At 34.0% G+C, this 18,670-nt stretch overlaps 1 protein-coding gene across 1 annotated transcript in view; it reads left to right on the plus strand.

The window, feature by feature from the left end:
* The first annotated feature begins 5,940 nt into the window (after nt 1-5,940).
* Nucleotides 5,941-18,670, plus strand: part of LOC121418124 (pinopsin-like) — a 33,902-nt gene continuing 21,172 nt past the window's right edge. The window contains exons 1-2 of the mRNA XM_041611827.1: nt 5,941-6,075; nt 6,654-6,734. Of these exons, the coding sequence (XP_041467761.1) occupies nt 5,941-6,075; nt 6,654-6,734 (216 nt within the window). The remainder of the gene's footprint in view (nt 6,076-6,653; nt 6,735-18,670) is intronic.

An 18,670-nucleotide genomic window follows, 5' to 3' on the forward strand; every position in this document is an offset into this window, starting at 1 on the left:
TACAGTTGACTTATTATTGGTTCTTTTTAGTTTATTTTGGGTTGAATAATGTGTGTATATATTATTATCGCATGTCTTATGAAAACTGCAAATAATCCAGTGTTGATTTACCAGCCCGGAATCTTATGTCCACACCAGAGAATTATTGAAACAACACCAGGTTGGAATCAAATCGATGATATTTTAATACTAATTGGTGTTGTATAAATACCTATCTGGTGTTAGACCAAACCAAACTGGTGTTGTTTAATACTTCTCTGGTGTGGACGTATTATGGTGGTAAACCAACACCCGAGTTTTTGCAGTGAAGGGGGGGGGGGATCTTGCAGTGTTTTTAATTTTGCAAATTTAAGAATAATTATTTGCTGATACGTGAGGAAAGCAACCAAAAAATGTTTTAATGGTCATGCTGTAGCTTTTCTTCCGTTCACTCAGTGGTCTTTGTTTATAAATTTTCATGTCAGAAATACAGCTCTCATCGATCTAAATCCCTGGCTGCTTCCATGACAATTTTACCTCATTAGGTCAATAAAAGAGGACAAAAATATGGTAAAATAGAAAGGGAAAGTTTGGCTACGACAGGCAAACTGCAAGTAATTAAAGAGAATGATTAGGAACAATCTGGGGGCTTTCGGGCCGTCTTGGAAAAAAAGGTTTGAATACACCACCCATCACTATTTTAACACACGTTTATAAAATGTGAGTTCCGAAACATAAACTATCTTCCTGATCTCCTTTGTCCCTTCAACAGAAACTCTTCGATAAATTGATTTTTGCCCAAGTTTTACCATTTCCATAAATAATCACCATAAGGAATTTAGTAAACAACGCGCTGTAATCATAAACGAGCTCGCTAGTGACAATGGCGCAATGAGATGGCGCTTATTTGTAAACTGAGTTTTGACCTTTCATGCAGTATGGTGAAAAGCATCCTAATCATGATTATAAAAAGCGCTTGAAATATCTCGTTTGTAGGTCTGAATTCCAAAATTTTCAATTTTTATATAGGCTCATTTCATTAAAGATATAATCTTCATGATTTCCTACAAACCGTTCTTAAAATGTCCCTTTTCAGGTCATATTGAAATTTTCGACTTGCGTTTGCATTCATTGTGAAATGGCGAAACCACCCCAACGGAAATTTGATTTGAATTTTAAAAAAGGAGAAAAATCCAATAAACATAACACTGAAAATGTTATTAAAATCGGATGTAAAATGAGACAGTTATGACATTTTAAAGTTGACTTAATTTCACAAAACAGTTATATGCACACCCTGGTCGGTATACAAACGAGGAGACTAATGACGTCATCCACATACTATTTCTTTTGTATTTTATTATATGAAATTGGAAACATTCTCATTTTCTCCTAATTTTCAAGTGAAACAATTAATTCCACCCTGAACATGTAGAATTAGCATAGTTTATATTGTTCACTAAACTTGGTCCGTATTGGAAAAATCATTTAAAAAATGAAATATTGTATAATATTGTATAAAAAAAACAAAAGAAATGGTGAGTGAGGGACATCATCGTCTGTCTCATTTGCTTGTTTCTGAGTTGTGCATATCACTGTTTTGTGAAAAATAAGCGGAATTTTAAAATGTCACAACTTTCTTATTTTACATCCGATTTAGATGATTTTCAGCACTATGCTAGTTCGATTTTCTCTATTTTATTAAACTCAACATTGTGGTCGACTTTACCTTTAAGTTAGATGGGAGAAAAGAGATCTTGCCGTTGAAGGACATTTGGCCACCTGCATTACCACCAAAGTCCTTCGTTGATTAAAATAAAGAAACATCAACTGCTAAGCAATATTACAAGAAAACTTTTAAGAGCAAAGTAATCTTGAGAGTCATTGAGATCGTGTTTAAACTACCAATGTCTCCAAGATGATGTAAAGATATCAATAATAAAGATTTCTAAGTTGTCAATCGGATAAAACCTTCCATTTACCATAAGCACGAATACACCCTTTCACAAACAAACAGACTAAATCCGTGGCTATAAATGTGCTTCAAATCTGATGCTGCATGCATTGACATTAGTTTGAAGCATTTTTTAATTATATAAATAGCAACCCCCGTCATCAAATCTGTTATTTCCTTATATTATTTTCTTATAAATCCGATTTCCTCTATCGGTAATCCATTTTTGGTGATCCCGGCATAATGAAAAGAAGTTTATCGTCGTCATTATCACTCCACGTTAGATATTGGAATCCTTCAACACGAGAGTAAATGCCTCTTGGTGGCAAAGTTTGGCCGCGAATGGGTACACACAGTCACGCGACACAGACATACACCACTGGCAACGGGCATATCAATCATGCATTATTCATCATGAATGCTTGAAAGATAGATAAATGATAATGATACACGTACGGGGCGTCCTGCAACTGGAAATCGTTTATGATGCTGAATCTGTCATATAAATAGTGCTTTAGAACATATTGAATATTTTAATAAATGTGTGAAGTAAAATGAATTTTTGGGGCGGAGGTTAATGGAGGATAAAATTATAATAAACATAGTTTCTTATAACAAAATGGAGAAGAATAAGTGGGAATATGACATCATTAATTGCTGACTGAATATCCATGGACACATGCATACAGCTTTTTCACCGAAATGACAAAATTACTTCTTTATCCATTGTACGATTTTGATCAATTTTTCTTTAGAATTGTTTGATTTTTCTCAAATCCTATAATTTTCAGCCCGGATTTCTCCTTTAACCTGTCTTTAATTTTGGTAAAGGATGGATAATGTAAATTATAATCGATTATCTAAAATTTCAATCTGAAAAACTGTTAGTTACCTTTTTATCCTTTTCTTTTCAACCACCGATTCTTTAAAAAAAAATATTCGAATCAAACATATTTAGTGCCCTCTCGGGGATTTTTATATTACCGTTTGAAAATGGCTCTTATCCCCTTGAACATTTATCTTGCAATTTAAGGGATTGGATATCACGAAGCTACAAACAAATATTATATCGTTAAATTTTCGGATCCCTTTATGGTATCTTTCAAGAGATGAAAAAGAAGACAAACAGATGAGAGAGAGAGTTCAAAAAGGAAAAACAGGGAGTATAAAAAGAGGGTGCATCATGTAACTAAAGAGTACGCCATTTCGTTTTTCGTCTTTTTAAAATCTAACTTGCTTAATTCATGTCATCTCACCGGACAGGAGCAGTGATATAAACAGCAGCATAGGAGTAGTAGCAGCAGCCGCATTACTAGTAGAAGTAGAAGTAGTAGTAGTAGTAGTAGTAGTAGTAGTAGTAGTAGTAGTAGTAGTAGAAGTAGTTACTGTAGTAGAAGTAGTAGTAGTTACTGTAGTAGTAGAAGTAGTATAGTAGTAATATAAGTAGTATAGCAGCAGTAGTAGTAGCCACTTTAAGTTTTCGTCGTAGATGTAGAAGTAGTAGTGGTAGTGGTACATGGTTTAGAAGTAGTAGTAGTGGTGGCGGTGGTAGTAGTAGTAGTATAGTAGGTCTAGTCTTTAATTATAGTAGTACGTGTACTTGTAGTAGCAGTCGTAGTAATCATTGTAATGGAGTGGTAGGAAAAAGAAAGGGGTGCTCAGGACATACGCATGTGGAAAGTGTATAGGGTAGGACGATAAAGGTGAATTAATAATAAGTTTATAATTCTTGACTTCAATTACGAATCGACACAAATAGACAGACATTGAGCGGTAAGTTAGAACACCCTCATACGACAAGGCATCACCCACTTAAAAACGGTAATTCACGCAGATATGACACGTGGATCTTGTTCTCATTTCACAAACGTAGCTTTTGAAGGGATTACGATTTCACAAAATAATATGGTCTGTTTATATTCATAGCGATTATGAGATACACTCCTACACAATAACAGTTTTTCGATGCAGGATTTCGCTTCACCGTACATGGGTTCAAAGAATCCTTGGACAACAAATAAATATCCCTGAGACGACAATTGCCAAGAAGACGTCATTAAAGCGTAATCTGGTAGTTGAAAGGGATAGGAAGGAGTTGTAAGGACGTAGTTCAAATTTTGATCAGCTATTGTAAGATTATGCTATTACTTTTAACACAAAGATTCCTGGGTTTTTTTTGGAGCAAGTTTTAAACGATAAAGAAACAAAAGTAATAATTAGAGAACAAGAAACTTCGATAATGGCTCATCCATAAACACGCATGTACACACATCCTCATCCTTACAGCTATACTTTTCCTTCACTCCTCAATTCTCTCTCTCCCATTCTCTCTCTCTCTCTTTCTGCCTCCCCTATATACCATTTTTTTTTTCTTTTGCTTCCTTTATTTAAGTATTACATTGATGCTTAATGTCTTCTTGTGTTTTCTTGTGATGATTCTTCTAATAAGATGTTTTTGTTTTCTTCATGATATAAATCATATATTATTGTGTATGAAAATAATAATGCAGAGCCCTATGGAAGACCAATGATTTTTAATGAATATTTTGATTGTACATATTTACGCAATTTATCTATTTTTGTATCGAACTGAATACTCTGGATATAGATTTGCAATTAATGAATGAATTAATAAATAAATAAATAGATAAATAAATAAAGCTATCTTACCCCTCTCTCCTTCAAACGCGCACAGGCACCCCACACGCGTGCATTGATTTGTTTGAAACTTCATTTTTACTCTAATGGCGATGATAGAAGGACAGAGTAGAATTTCATCAACATTTTGTCTGACAACTTTTCTTCGTTTCGATTGGCTGAGAAGCGCTGTTACTATGGTAACTGTCGGGTAAAGTAATTTCATGAAACACTCCCCAGAGGATCATCACCCACACCTCTCATCCTGTGAAGTCCACTCCCTTATAATATCTATGAGGACCCATCTATGCCAAGGACAGTGTAATCCATATAATGATAATAGATGCTTATTATAGGGCATAATATTCGCCAGAATTTCTATGCGCTATACTAGAGATTTAATGTTTAATCTTTCGTAGATGTGAACTTTTACCAATACTCACCGTTACGATAAACAAGCGTCAATCCACTTTTTTCCCTCTGATGATAAGTTATTGGAAATCTACGTAGTCTTAAATTCTAATGACACTCTTTACATTAATATTTACACCACAAATATTACTCATTTGGCGGTATAGGCCTGGTTAGAAATTTTAATTGATTGTGTGTTCTTCACGTTTTTTTGATAAACAATTAGAAATTAAGAATTCTCCGAGTTGCTGCATATTTATATTTCTTTAAGTATACAACAATAAAAGATCTAATTTATTTTTAAGTAAAATTAAATGACTTTAGATTATCCAAATACGGGTAGGGCTATGTGGGACGAGGGTGTGAAACATGTAAATACTGAGGAGGGGGCGGAAAGAAATCATATAATTGCATTCAAAAGTTACATTTCTAGGAATTTTTCTAAACGAGAAAAATGCCTTGACCTATTAGTCATCTTGCCTCCCTATTTTTAAATATCTTGACGCTGCCCCTGTACACAAAGTAATTGTGTGTCGTTACTCTGTGATTCCAAGAAATCACAAGAGAAAGTCGTGAAAAAGGTTGCCTGAAATCCTTTGAATTTTAAGCTTTTTTTAAAGCGATCATCATTCTGTCACATCATTGAGTGAATGTTAATTCTATAGATTTCTAAGATTCTAAATTATTCATTGCATGTTACAAGTTTATCTCTTTGGTTTAGTTGCCATCAATGTGTTTTTTTCTTTCCCAAATATGGTTCCAAATAACTGAGCATGCACAATGACAAAACTATAATCATATCAAGATGATTTCTATCAATACTCAAAGCATTATTCCCCTTTTCACTATCTAGCTTTCACTCCCATCATTTAGCTTGTAAAAATCTCATTTCGCATGTTTTAATGCTACGTCTATAGCCCTCCTAAGAGAATTCTAATTTGAAGTATTCTTAATTAAGCATGATTATAGGGCAGTCGGTTAGAGAAGCAAACAGCCAATCACCGATGCTCACTTACCAACAATACCTGCAAAGAGGAGTGAGAAACGTGGGAAAGAGGGAGGGGTCGTATTATGGTTCCAATATCAAACCAAGGGTATGGAAAACGGGAAAGAATGGCGAACACAGAGCAAGATAGATAGAGAAAAGAAAGGGGAGAGAAAGAACAAAAAATGTGATATTTACTGTCTTGGATATAAAAAATCAATCACAAAACAGCAGCCAGATAACAAGATCAGTCCCATGTGGATTTAGTTCAATTGAAGTGAAATGGGTGCAAAGTGATGTGATTGTCGATGCTTTGCCCCTAAGCGACAACACAGTCATTATAGCAACAGATCGTCGCATCTCGTTTATCACGGCTTAGCTCTCTCACTCCGCACTCACTCTGTGCTTCGAGGGCAGTCATAATGCACATGGTTTGCTGATCGATCAGAATGCTTTGACCCAATACGTTGTTTTCTTCAAAGTAATATAAAATCCCTGAATTCTTCTTCGGAGATCATCATGATGTATTTTGGCTCTCCATTAGCCTTCGTGATTATATCTTACCGTGGTTTAACACAGGTGTACTCTTTTACCATGAACTTGCATAGCACAAACATCTGCCCGATATAAAGTGAAACTGCATCCAACTTGAAAGCTTTATCTACCGGTACTTTTCAACAAAAACAGTCGTCACTGGCCCACTTTCTTGTTATCACAATCTTCGTTAGAATTCTTCTCTTACTCTGGAATCAACGCTGTCCTGTTTTGGTAAGTACCTTGCTAAAAGCAAGTCAAAAGTTGTATTTTCACTTCGATATCCGGGAGTATTGTTGCTTGTGTCAAATAAACAAATTAAACTCAATATCGGTTGTCTATACAAAGAATCCAAATTCGAATTAAGTTGATTCCAGAAGAGCACGAATTCGAGAGTGTGATAGTACCTCTTGAAGAGTTTGAATCAACCTTTGTTTCAATGTTTGCTGCATGGTGGCATTGTTTGGTTTTGTGCTAGCTTTTTAAGATGAAGTTTGTACATGACATCGTTTGGATAAAATTAATCTAAACCCTTTTTCCATTTATACTCAATACATAACGGAACATATATTTATTTTGTCCGACTCCCCACTTTAATTGATGGTCTGATCGGGTCATTGATTGATTGATTTATCGATTGATTGATAATTTCTTCGATATTAAGGTTATCTTTATCGAAATGTTTACAGATGATGGCTCATTCAAATGGAAATGGTACTAAAATACTAAAAGGTTTATTCTGAAAAGGCGATATGATTTGCACCGCAGGCCATTACGCTAAGCACTGGAGTATGTTTGCCCCCCCCCCCTCCCTTCTCCCGGGAGGTACGCAGTTCATGCCATGATCCAAAGTTTAAACATTGTATAACCAATGCCTACTATTTTTATAATAATAAATCCGTTCTCCAAAATATATGGCAAAATATACAGTATTTTACAATGTTTAAAGAAATAAAATAGCAACTTACATCAAGATTTGTTTCAATGTACTCCCTCCAATGTAGTTTTGATTTGACTGACTGGTACTTCCCATTCTAAAAAGAGTAACAAATTATAACCTGCAAAAGTAAAATCGCCCTGGAATTGGTCCCTATAATAAAGGATAAGTCAAGTTGGTCTCGTCTCCCATAATTTTTCTTGGATGGGGGAGGGGGTATGTTGTTCCTGAAGAAATGATGATACCACTACTTCATGTGAAAGTATTTTATTACTTAGAGAATCTATATAATCATCTATGAAAATGTATAATAAAAAAATAATCTCTGTTACACTATTGATATGCAAATGTAATAAACTATATCAAAACATAAATAATTGACATTTCATTTTATGCATTACACGAGCCTGTATTATTTTTTTCTGATAAAACTGTAAAAAAAACTAAAAAACTTAGAAAAATATGTTGTGTTTGTAGGAATTCAATATTTCTATATCGATATAGCAACCTAATCACATACAGATAAATATGTGATATTTCAGAAACGAAAACAGAAATAAGGAAATAGATGATACAAAAAGTGCTCGATTAAAATACCTACAAATCACTTCAATTAATTCTACATATTGTTAAAAAATATAAATCAAGCCCAAACATCTAAAGTTACATTTCATCAATTTTCCAATAAAATTGCATTTTGATGGAAATATGAATCTTTGCGTATTAAAACACAACTTACGTAGATGTATCTTATTGTATAGATTTCGCTTTCCCAAATCGTTATGCATAAAATTTTATCAACATCAACATGAAATTATAATACAGTACATCATGATTTCGAAGGACTCTGAAATGTTATCATATCCAAGGTGATTACTTGACATGCTTGACAAAAAGCAGGACGTGCACATAGGTTCGCAAACTATTAGTTTCCATATACTCCATCATAAATAAATGTCGGGTGTACATAACATTATTGTTCTTTGTCATATTGTTCTTTGTCATTAATCCCCTGACCTCTGCACACTCACGACTACTCATCATGCTCATTATGAATGTGTATATTTGGCTTTATTTGTAAATACCAAGGAGTTTGAAGCTCCTTGTAAATACTAATTAAACAGGTATTAGAAGAAAATGATTGGACCTTATCCAAATAATAAGGCTGATTCGTAAACAATACATTGAAGTATCATTGATTGTTATAAGCTATATAGCAGCAGGCTCATCTATGCAAGGCTTAATCATATTGTCTCCATCATGTTTATTGTATTTTTGTGTGATTTAACCATAATTTCGTAAGTTATATACCTAAAATGAAACATTATCTATTATCTACAAACACTTTGCTTCTAAGGGTTTCTTCCACTTTTTCCATTTTATGCACTTCATGAGCTATATCATTTTTTTATGCTTGTTACTCTTATTTCGTATTTATCATGTTTGTAAATGCTGTTCAAAATTGATATTATGATGTTTTCAACGTTACAGAATTTGGGAAATGAAAAATAAAATAGATGTTTATTGTGCCATATTAGACCTTTCCCATAATTTCGGGGAGGAGATAATTTACAAAATTACCTTAATTTTTCCTATTGTTGGATCGTTCGTTCCTTCATTAATGACAGAAGTACCAATACACATTGTTATCTTACACCTTGTGCAAGGGCTAATTCTCACCTCAGATTGTGTCTTCTTACTTTTCAATGTTCTCTACTTTTCTTTAATGTTCTTGCAGGTTCTTAGTTTTCTACTAAATTAAAATACTTTTCATTTCGTAAAAGTTTCAAACGAGATAAAAGACAAATAACTATGATGATAAGCAACGACGGAGATCATTATTTACGATTCTAATTAATCATCAATAATTTGGGGAAAACAAAACCTAAACAAACATAGAAACTCCCTTTAAGGTTTATGGGAAAATAAATGTAGGGGCTTTTTGAAAAAAAAAACAATCAAAGATTTTGTGCGAGGCATGCAAGTCCACAAAAAGCTAGGAGGAGTAAAGATAAATTGAATTTTCGCAGAATTAATAATAAACATTTATGTAGAATCCGTGGTCCGGATGAGATTGCTATATAAAATTTCAAGATTTATTATTATTTCAAGATATTTTCATGATGTATTTCAAGATTCTTCTCTTTATTTCATTAAAAAAAATATTGATCTATTTTCTCATTATTTATCACTTTATCCATGTATTTATTATTTGTTTATATATTCGAAATAAAATATTATTTCGAAAATTGAATTTATGAAAAAGTTTAAAAACAAATTATCTTCCAATAAAAATTCCAGAAGTCAGTGTTCACAGCGAAGTTTTTTTTTATGATCTCATTGCAATTTCCTTTTGGGGTAGAAATAAATGCAACCTGTAACGTACAAGGAATCGGTGGGGATAGATTTCATGGGATGTAAGTGATTACTTTAAGCAGCTTTATAGAGGAGTATCAACATGATATTGTTGCTGCCTTGGTAAGATGAACCCATGTGATTTATAGTCGGTATCTCTATAGCTACCGGTTATGTTTTCTCAGCCCCTTTTCTGGTGTTTACATTTTGATACAGCAGCAACAACAACAACCAGACTAAGTTCAAGAATTCACATCAAGGGTAGATGTGCGATTGTCAGAAATTAAATCTATACCTCAGTTTGCATTAATAATAGGTGGCTAATGCAAGCACATCTTATACTGTGATTTAATCAAAAACAATTTACCCGAGTTACATAAGCTGTATTTCAGATATTCCAAAGTAGATATCATTGTTAACATTGTTGTTTGTGTTATGCGCCTTTCCCTCAGTCACTCAGAAACTGCTGGCGAACTGAAGGGTCGGACTTGATCCCCAATATAAACTCCTCAAAAAAGATCATTTAATTCCCTTTAAAATGATACCCTACATCATTGGAAGCGCAGTGCCATGAAATGTGGGGCAAGGTCAAAATTCAAATGTTGCAAAATGACACAATATTGAAAGTCACTGTTCTTTTTTCCGTGGTGATGAGTGACTTTCTCAGTGGTTTCTTTTGACTTTGATCGATAATCCCTCCTCGTTTTTAGTAAATGGGTAATCAATATCAATTAGTAGATCATTTAATTTTCTTTGAAATGATACCCCACATGATACGATTATGGTTCACATGGAGGTGCAGTGCCTTGAAATGTGGGGCAAAGTCAAAATTCAAAAGTTGCAAAATGGCACAATATTGAAAAGTCACTGTTCTTTTTCCGTGCTGGTGATGAGTGAGTTTCTCAGCGGTTTCTTTTAATTGTTTTAATGCACCTTTACATCGACAAACCACGACTCAAACCATGTTATCCCACAGAACCATCACTACCTAAACCACAACAATTGACACAGACAAAATAATCATTTTCTATATTGAGACCCTTCATGACTCTTTCTGCTCGTTTTGCATCTTTCCAGTTCAGACCTTACACTTTTGAATCCTGCTCTTTTTGTGATGGCATGATCATAACAAACATGGTATCATTCAAAGAAATTAAATGATCTTTTAAATGATATCAATCATGCATTGTGTAAAATTGGGAGTTGGGAAAAATTAATGGCCAAACTAAGATTTTCGAACTATTTTTGCTCGTTTTGCAGCTTTTCAATTCTCACCTCATCCAACACTTTTGAATTCTGCTCTTTTGTGATGGCATGATCATAACAAGCATAATATCACGTTAGAGAGAATTAAATTATCTTTTGAATGAAGTCAGATATGCATTGTGTAAAATTGGGAGTTTGGAAAATAATTGCCAAATTCTGATTTCCAAACTTTTTTAGGTTTTTTTTATACACTCGGCAATAAAAGTTCTTGGACACTTATAAAAGTTAAAATATTCCATATAGATATTTGATTAAAGGCAATTATTGTACGTCAACATGACCAGACAATATTCCTCTTCCAGTATGACATGACATTTTCATGTGAACGGTAATGCATGGGTGGTTAAATGCTTTAAACAAAAGCAATGTCAGTAAAAGAAAATTGCCTGAAATGGCTAATGACCATGGCCATCCTGTTAGGCATACATTCAACAATTTCAACAGGTGGTTATCATTTGAATTGAATGCTTAGGGATGCCTCATGAAATGCACAATGATAATAATAGCTGGATTTATAAAGCGCTTTTTGCCAGAGGATATAAAGCGCTGCTATTATTACCCCGGCTTTAGCTCGAGCTACCATCACCGGGGCTCAGTGCATGCAAGGAATTACTCCTGCCAGGTACCCATTCACCTCACCTGGGTCGAGTGCAGCACAGTGTGGAACTGTGGATAAATTCCTTGCTGAAGGAAAATACGCCATGGCTACGAATCGAACACACGACCCTCTGTTTCAAAGGCGAGAGTCATTACCACTAGACCACGACGCACCCACACAATGGATCATTTGGACACTCACTTTTAAGATCAAGCTTTCCAACCAAGAGCGTGCAAGAGCAATAGGAATGTTGCAGTCTGGGCAGTCGTTTAGTCGAGTGGCTCGATATTTTCAAGTTTCACCAACAATTTCAAATTTGAACCAGCTGTATTTGGCTACTGATGAAGTTATAGACCGACATAGGAGTGGTCAACCTACATGTAGGGCCACCACCCCTGCAGAAGATAGGAGGATAAGGATAATTTTCTTTTGCTCATGCCAAGATACTGAAATTAGACATTTTTTTTCATCGACTAACTTTGACTTGAAATTCCAGTGGAATAGTGACGCATCCAACGTGGATAACTTTCTCGTCACTTTTAGAGTGGTATTTGACTTTAAGTTTGCTTTTATCGTTTACTGGATATTTATGCCACACCAACTTTCACAACTGAAAGAATGACTGATCGTTTTCTTGCAATTTTCTTTTACTGGCATTGCTATTATTTAATGCCTGTAACCAGCCATGCACTGACTGATCCATTTCTTGCAATTTTCTTTTACTGACATTGCTATAGTTTAACGCATTTAACCACCCATGCATGACTGTTAACATGAAAATGTCATGTCATACTGGAAGAGGAATATTGTCTTGTCATGTTGACATACAATAATTTGCCTTTAATCAAACATCTATATGGAATATTTCAACTTTTATAAGTGTCCAAGAACTTTTTTTCATTAAGTTTTCAACGATTATGTATGAGATTTCTTTAAATGCCAATACAGTGCGTATAAAAAACAAGTGGAATGCCTCTGGCCGTCTCACCTGCATCACGCGGTTCAATATAGCAGCAGTGCTGACTTTGAATACTACTCTAACTCGCACAAGATGTTCAGTGATACATGTACATGGTTACTGTTATGTCCACTTTTTATGAACTAGACCAATAAACTTACAGAGATATGATGGTTATTCAACAAAAAAACCCAACATGGCCAAAGTTCATTGACCTTACATGACCTTCGACCTTGATCATGTGACCTGAAACTCGAACAGGATATTCAGTGATACTTGATTACTCTTATGTACAAGTTTCATGAATCAGATCCATAAACTTTCAAAGTTATGATGGTAATTCAACAGATACACCCAATTCGGCCAAAGTTCATTGACCTTTGACCTTGGTCATGTGACCTGAAACGCGCACAGGATGTTCAGTGATACTTGATTACTCTAATATCCAAGTTTAATGAACTAGACCAATAAACTTTCAAAGTTATGATGGTAATTCAACAGATACCCCCGATTCGGCAAAAGTTCATTGACCCTAAATGACCTTTGACTTTAATCATGAGACCTGAAACTTGCACAAAATTTTCAGTGATGCTTGATTACTATTGTGTCCAAGTTTCATGAATCAGATCCATAAACTTTCAAAGTTATGATGGGAATTCAACAGATTTCCCCAATTCGGCCAAAGTTCATTGACCCTAAATGACCTTTGACCTTGGTCATGTGACGTGAAACTCATGTAGGATGTTCAGTGATACTTGATTAACCTAATGTTCAAGTTTCATGAACTAGGTCCATATATTTTCTAAGTTATGATGACATTTCAAAAACTTAACCTCAGGTTAAGATTTCGATGTTGATTCCTCCAACATGGTCTAAGTTCATTGACCCTAAATGACCTTTGACCTTGGTCATGTGACATGAAACTCTAATAGGATGTTCAGTAATACTTGATTAACCTTATGGCTAAGTTTTATTAACTAGGTCCATATACTTTCTAAGTTATGACGTCATTTCAAAAACTTAACCTCAGGTTAAGATTTGATGTTGACGCCGCCGCCGTCGCCGGAAAAGCGGCGCCTATAGTCTCACTTTGCTTCGCAGGTGAGACAAAAACGGGACAGATTTGAAAAGTCTATAAAATTTTTGTTTCAAATAATGATGTCTATATTTTGGTGTTAATAGATGCTCTAAGGTCTTATCTTTGAAATGCAATTTAAAAAAATAAATTTTATTCATGCTTGAGCGAACACGGGACATTTTTGTTGGGGGTTCAAAAAGAGGCTTGCGCCAGAATTGCAGAATATGTGTAATACAATGATCAGACTTCTTGCTAATCAGGAGAAATCCTCTTGACCTTTTCATTATCTGTTCCACAATTTTCGAATTATGCTGTCAAATTTCATTTACAAAGTTATTTATTTCATTGAATTATTTCGTTTTTTCATTTAATCTTCTCTTACCTTTTAATTTTCCTTCATAAGTAACTGAGAAAAGAAGATTTTTTGTCAACCCAAGCAAGAAGATTTGAATGATTAATTGGGAAAACTTGTGATTATTAAAATCGTTTTATTATGTGAAACAAACAATGTTATGTACCTTTAAAAGACATGAATCTATTTTTCAATGGGTCTTTAATTCCTTGACCAAGTTTAATTGCTTGACAGGAAACACAGGAAGGGATTCATGTCTTTCTATGACAATGGTGTATTGAGTCAATTTTGAAGGAGCTAGATATGGCAGATCGGGTAAAATGTATTAAAAAGTTTTGAGCGAGCGAAGTGAGCACGCAAATATTCCCACTTTTTTAATTACAATATCAAATTTTGTGATAGATTTTGACATAATATTCAAAAAATAATATCATATTTTACTTTCTATCTGTCCTTTTATTTCCTGTCCACTTTTTTGGTCATGATTTTTTTTAATTGGGGGGGGGGGGGAGCAACCCGAGCGCCCACCCATCTGTGTGGCTTTGTTCAAAAGGCACCATAATCTTTGTAGCACATAATGAAAGGATTTGAATAAAAAAATCCATGCTCTCCCATAATTCAGTTGAAAAAAATAATTTTAGCTTGAAGAAGGAATATTCAAAACTAACAGAAAGCATATTAAAAAGAAATAACAGAATAATTCAAGCAAATAAATAGATCTGAAAATGAATTTTGACCGCATGATTTGAAAATTATGGCAAAGATAATGAAAAGGTTAAGAGGAAGTCTGCTAATAAGCAAGAAGTCCGATCATCATATTACTCATATTCTGCAATTCTGGCGCAAGCCTCTTTTTGAACCCCCAACAAAAACGTCCCGTGTTCGCTCAAGCATGAACAAAACTATTTTTTTTAATAGCATTTGAAAGACCAGACCTTAGAGCACCTATTAACACCAAAATATAGAAATAATAATTTGAAACTAAAATTTTATAGACTTTTCAAATCTGTCCCGTTTTTGTCTCACCTGCGAAGCAAAGTGAGACTATAGGCGCCGCTTTTCCGACGGCGACGGCGGCGGCGGCGGCGTCAACATCAAATCTTAACCTGAGGTTAAGTTTTTGAAATGACATCATAACTTAGAAAGTATATGGACCTAGTTAATAAAACTTGGCCATAAGGTTAATCAAGTATTACTGAACATCCTATTAGAGTTTCATGTCACATGACCAAGGTCAAAGGTCATTTAGGGTCAATGAACTTAGACCATGTTGGAGGAATCAACATCGAAATCTTAACCTGAGGTTAAGTTTTTGGAATGTCATCATAACTTAGAAAATATATGGACCTAGTTCATGAAACTTGGACATAAGGTTAATCAAGTATCAATGAACATCCTGCATGAGTTTCACGTCACATGACCAAGGTCAAAGGTCATTTAGGGTCAATGAACTTTGGACGAATTGGGGATATCTGTTGAATTCCCATCATAACTTTGAAAGTTTATGGATCTGATTCATGAAACTTGGACATAATAGTAATCAAGCATCACTGAACATTTTGTGCAAGTTTCAGGTCACATGATCAAGGTCAAAGGTCATTTAGGGTCAATGAACTTTGGCCGAATTGGGGATATCTGTTGAATTCCCATCATAACTTTGAAAGTTTATGGATCTTATTCATGAAACTTGGACATAATAGTAATCAAGCATCACTGAACATTTTGTGCAAGTTTCAGGTCTCATGATTAAGGTCAAAGGTCATTTAGGGTCAATGAACTTTGGCCGAATCGGGTATCTGTTGAATTACCATCATAACTTTGAAAGTTTATTGGTCTAGTTCGTTAAACTTGGACATTAGAGTAACCAAGTATCACTGAACATCCTGTGCTTGTTTCAGGTCACATGTCCAAGGTCAAAGGTCAATGAACTTTAGCCGAATTGGGTGTATCTGTTGAATTACCATCATAACTTTGAAAGTTTATGGATCTGATTCATGAAACTTGTACATAAGAGTAATCAAGTATCACTGAACATCCTGTTCCAGTTTCAGGTCACATGATCAAGGTCAAAGGTCATGTAAGGTCAATGAACTTTGGCCATGTTGGGTTTTTTTGTTGAATAACCATCATATCTCTGTAAGTTTATTGGTCTAGTTCATAAAAAGAGGACATAAGAGTAACCATGTATCACTGAACATCTTGTGCGAGTTAGAGTAGTATGCAAAGTCAGCACTGCTACTATATTGAACTGCGTGATGCAGGTGAGACGGCCAGAGGCATTCCACTTGTTTTTGATACGCACTGTATATGATACAATCTTAGCCCATTAATCTTTTTTTTTAATCTTTTTTTCTTTAAATGATGATTAGTTTCACCTTGTACTGTTGTACATTTTTTTGCATTCAATACCGTCTCCAAACTCAGTCTGTTCACAAATTTTAACTCATCTCCACGAATTTCAAAGATCCTTCGAGTAAAAAAGGAAAATGCAGATAAAAACTATATTGCGTTGGTTAATGAATACTAAACACAGTCTTCTTTGCATGCATCATTGTACATTGATTTCAATTGAAAAGATGTTTGGCCTTGGCATTAATGTTAAGTAATCTACATGTATAATAGTAACGATTGTGTTCCTATATTTTGATTGGTAACAATTTTTTCCATACACAATACAGCATACTTATAACTTGAGGTATGCATTTTAATTTTCAATGAGAAACTAGTCAATGAACGTAATCGCTCCAAATTAATTCACTCAAACGAATTTCAAAGATCCTTCAAGTAAAAAAAGAAACTGCAAATAAAAACTGTACTACTTTGGTTAATGAATACTAAACACAGTCTTCTTTGCATGCATCATTGTACATTGATTTCAATTGAAAAGATGTTTTTCCATGGTATTAATATTAAGTAATCTACATGTATAATAGTAACGATTCTGTTCCTATATTTTATAGGTAACAACATCCTTGTCGCATTGCCAATGGGAGGATCTTCATAGCATTAGTGATATTCAAATGCTCATAACTTTGTCATTGTTTGTCCGATTTTTCTCAAACTTTCGTTGATCTGTTTCTTTGATTTTTCTGTTTCGACACAAGGATACTTATATCCAAAGGTTTCATTCCCCTTTAAGGTATGCACTTTTCTTTTCAATGAGAAGGTAGTCAATTAATGTAAGAAAAAAAAACTCTCCAAATTAATTCACTCAAACCTTTTTCGCTAAATATTTAGCTATTTAGAAATTAGGATTTTATGTTATTGAGTTTACATAGTATAAGCGTAAAATGCACATAATCTTGATATTTAAAGTTGCTTCGAAATTTGACTGAATTACAAAACGGTATAAAAGAAGCCAAATACATAGTAACTGAATTGATCAATGGTAAACACAATAAAACACATAAAACACCCAAATGGTTACTTTTTGCCATGATCATGCTATTCCCCCTAATTCATCAATATTTCAACTATATACCCACGTTCTCGTTCTGTTATGGTCATATAGAATTTATATTTTGTATAGTTTATAGTTAATTTATAGGTTTTTTTCGTTTTGGGGGGTTTTTGTGTGTTTTTTTCGTGGTTTTTGTGTAGCTTTTTGGTGTGTGTGTGTTTTTGTGTTTTTTGTTTTATCATCCATGAACATGCATTTATCTTCCATATGTTCAGCGATTTTCCTATACTATTTACGTTCCCTTGATTCGAATGATCATTTACCAAGTTCACATTATATTACGTTATTTACATTATTTACGTATTCGAAGGATCAGCGTCCAACAAGCCAAACTTCTCCGCTGGTCTCTCTTTTCATTTCACCCCTTTCTTCTTTAACATACACCCGAATACTCATGCTTTTAAGAATGTTAAGTTTTATAAAAATAAGTATCGTATTTTGTTCATGTAATTACCAAATCTTTGCAAATGTAAAGTCGGTACTTTTGTTCATTTTTGTAATTGTATTTATGTATTTTTGACTTGTATGTGAAAAATGGAGAGAAAAGAAATGAAATGAATAAAAAAATCTAAATATTTAGAAAAAAAATTAATTATTGCTAAAGCGCTATCATTCTAGTGTACTCTACATTCATTCTCTTCTAAAAGTGTCTTTGTCTGACGCAGCATTATAGCCTGAGGCTTCCAACTCCTTATCCAGGGGTCCGTTGCATAAAGATTTGCGATGAAACTTAACCCCACCGAATCATACTTATCTTCATCTTCAAGCCAATCAAAAGCACCCCTTTCATAAATGCAATCCATTATTCCTCCCTATTTACGATATCATCTTAGTGTATTTGCGTCATGCACTTCAGATTATATCTCGCTGCTTTTAATCAAGTAATTTTTATTCAATTTCTTTACTCAAGAGTGATTGTGTTTCAATAATGTCATCTTGTCATTTGAATTCTATTCAAGCTATCACTTTTTCTTAGAATAAAAAATAAAACTTTAATATAGTTTTTATTGTTACTTGTATTTTTTTCGGGATGTACTTCGCATTTTTCTTAATGACGTGGAGGTTGTCAAATGTAATGAAATAAATTGACCCTTTCATATATATTTTTATCAATACCCAATTCTTCTTAAATCAGAAACGCTTAAAACTAGTTCAGATAGGTTATT

The sequence above is a fragment of the Lytechinus variegatus genome, chromosome 7 (assembly GCF_018143015.1).
Source record: "Lytechinus variegatus isolate NC3 chromosome 7, Lvar_3.0, whole genome shotgun sequence".
NCBI classification, from domain to species: domain Eukaryota; kingdom Metazoa; phylum Echinodermata; class Echinoidea; order Temnopleuroida; family Toxopneustidae; genus Lytechinus; species Lytechinus variegatus.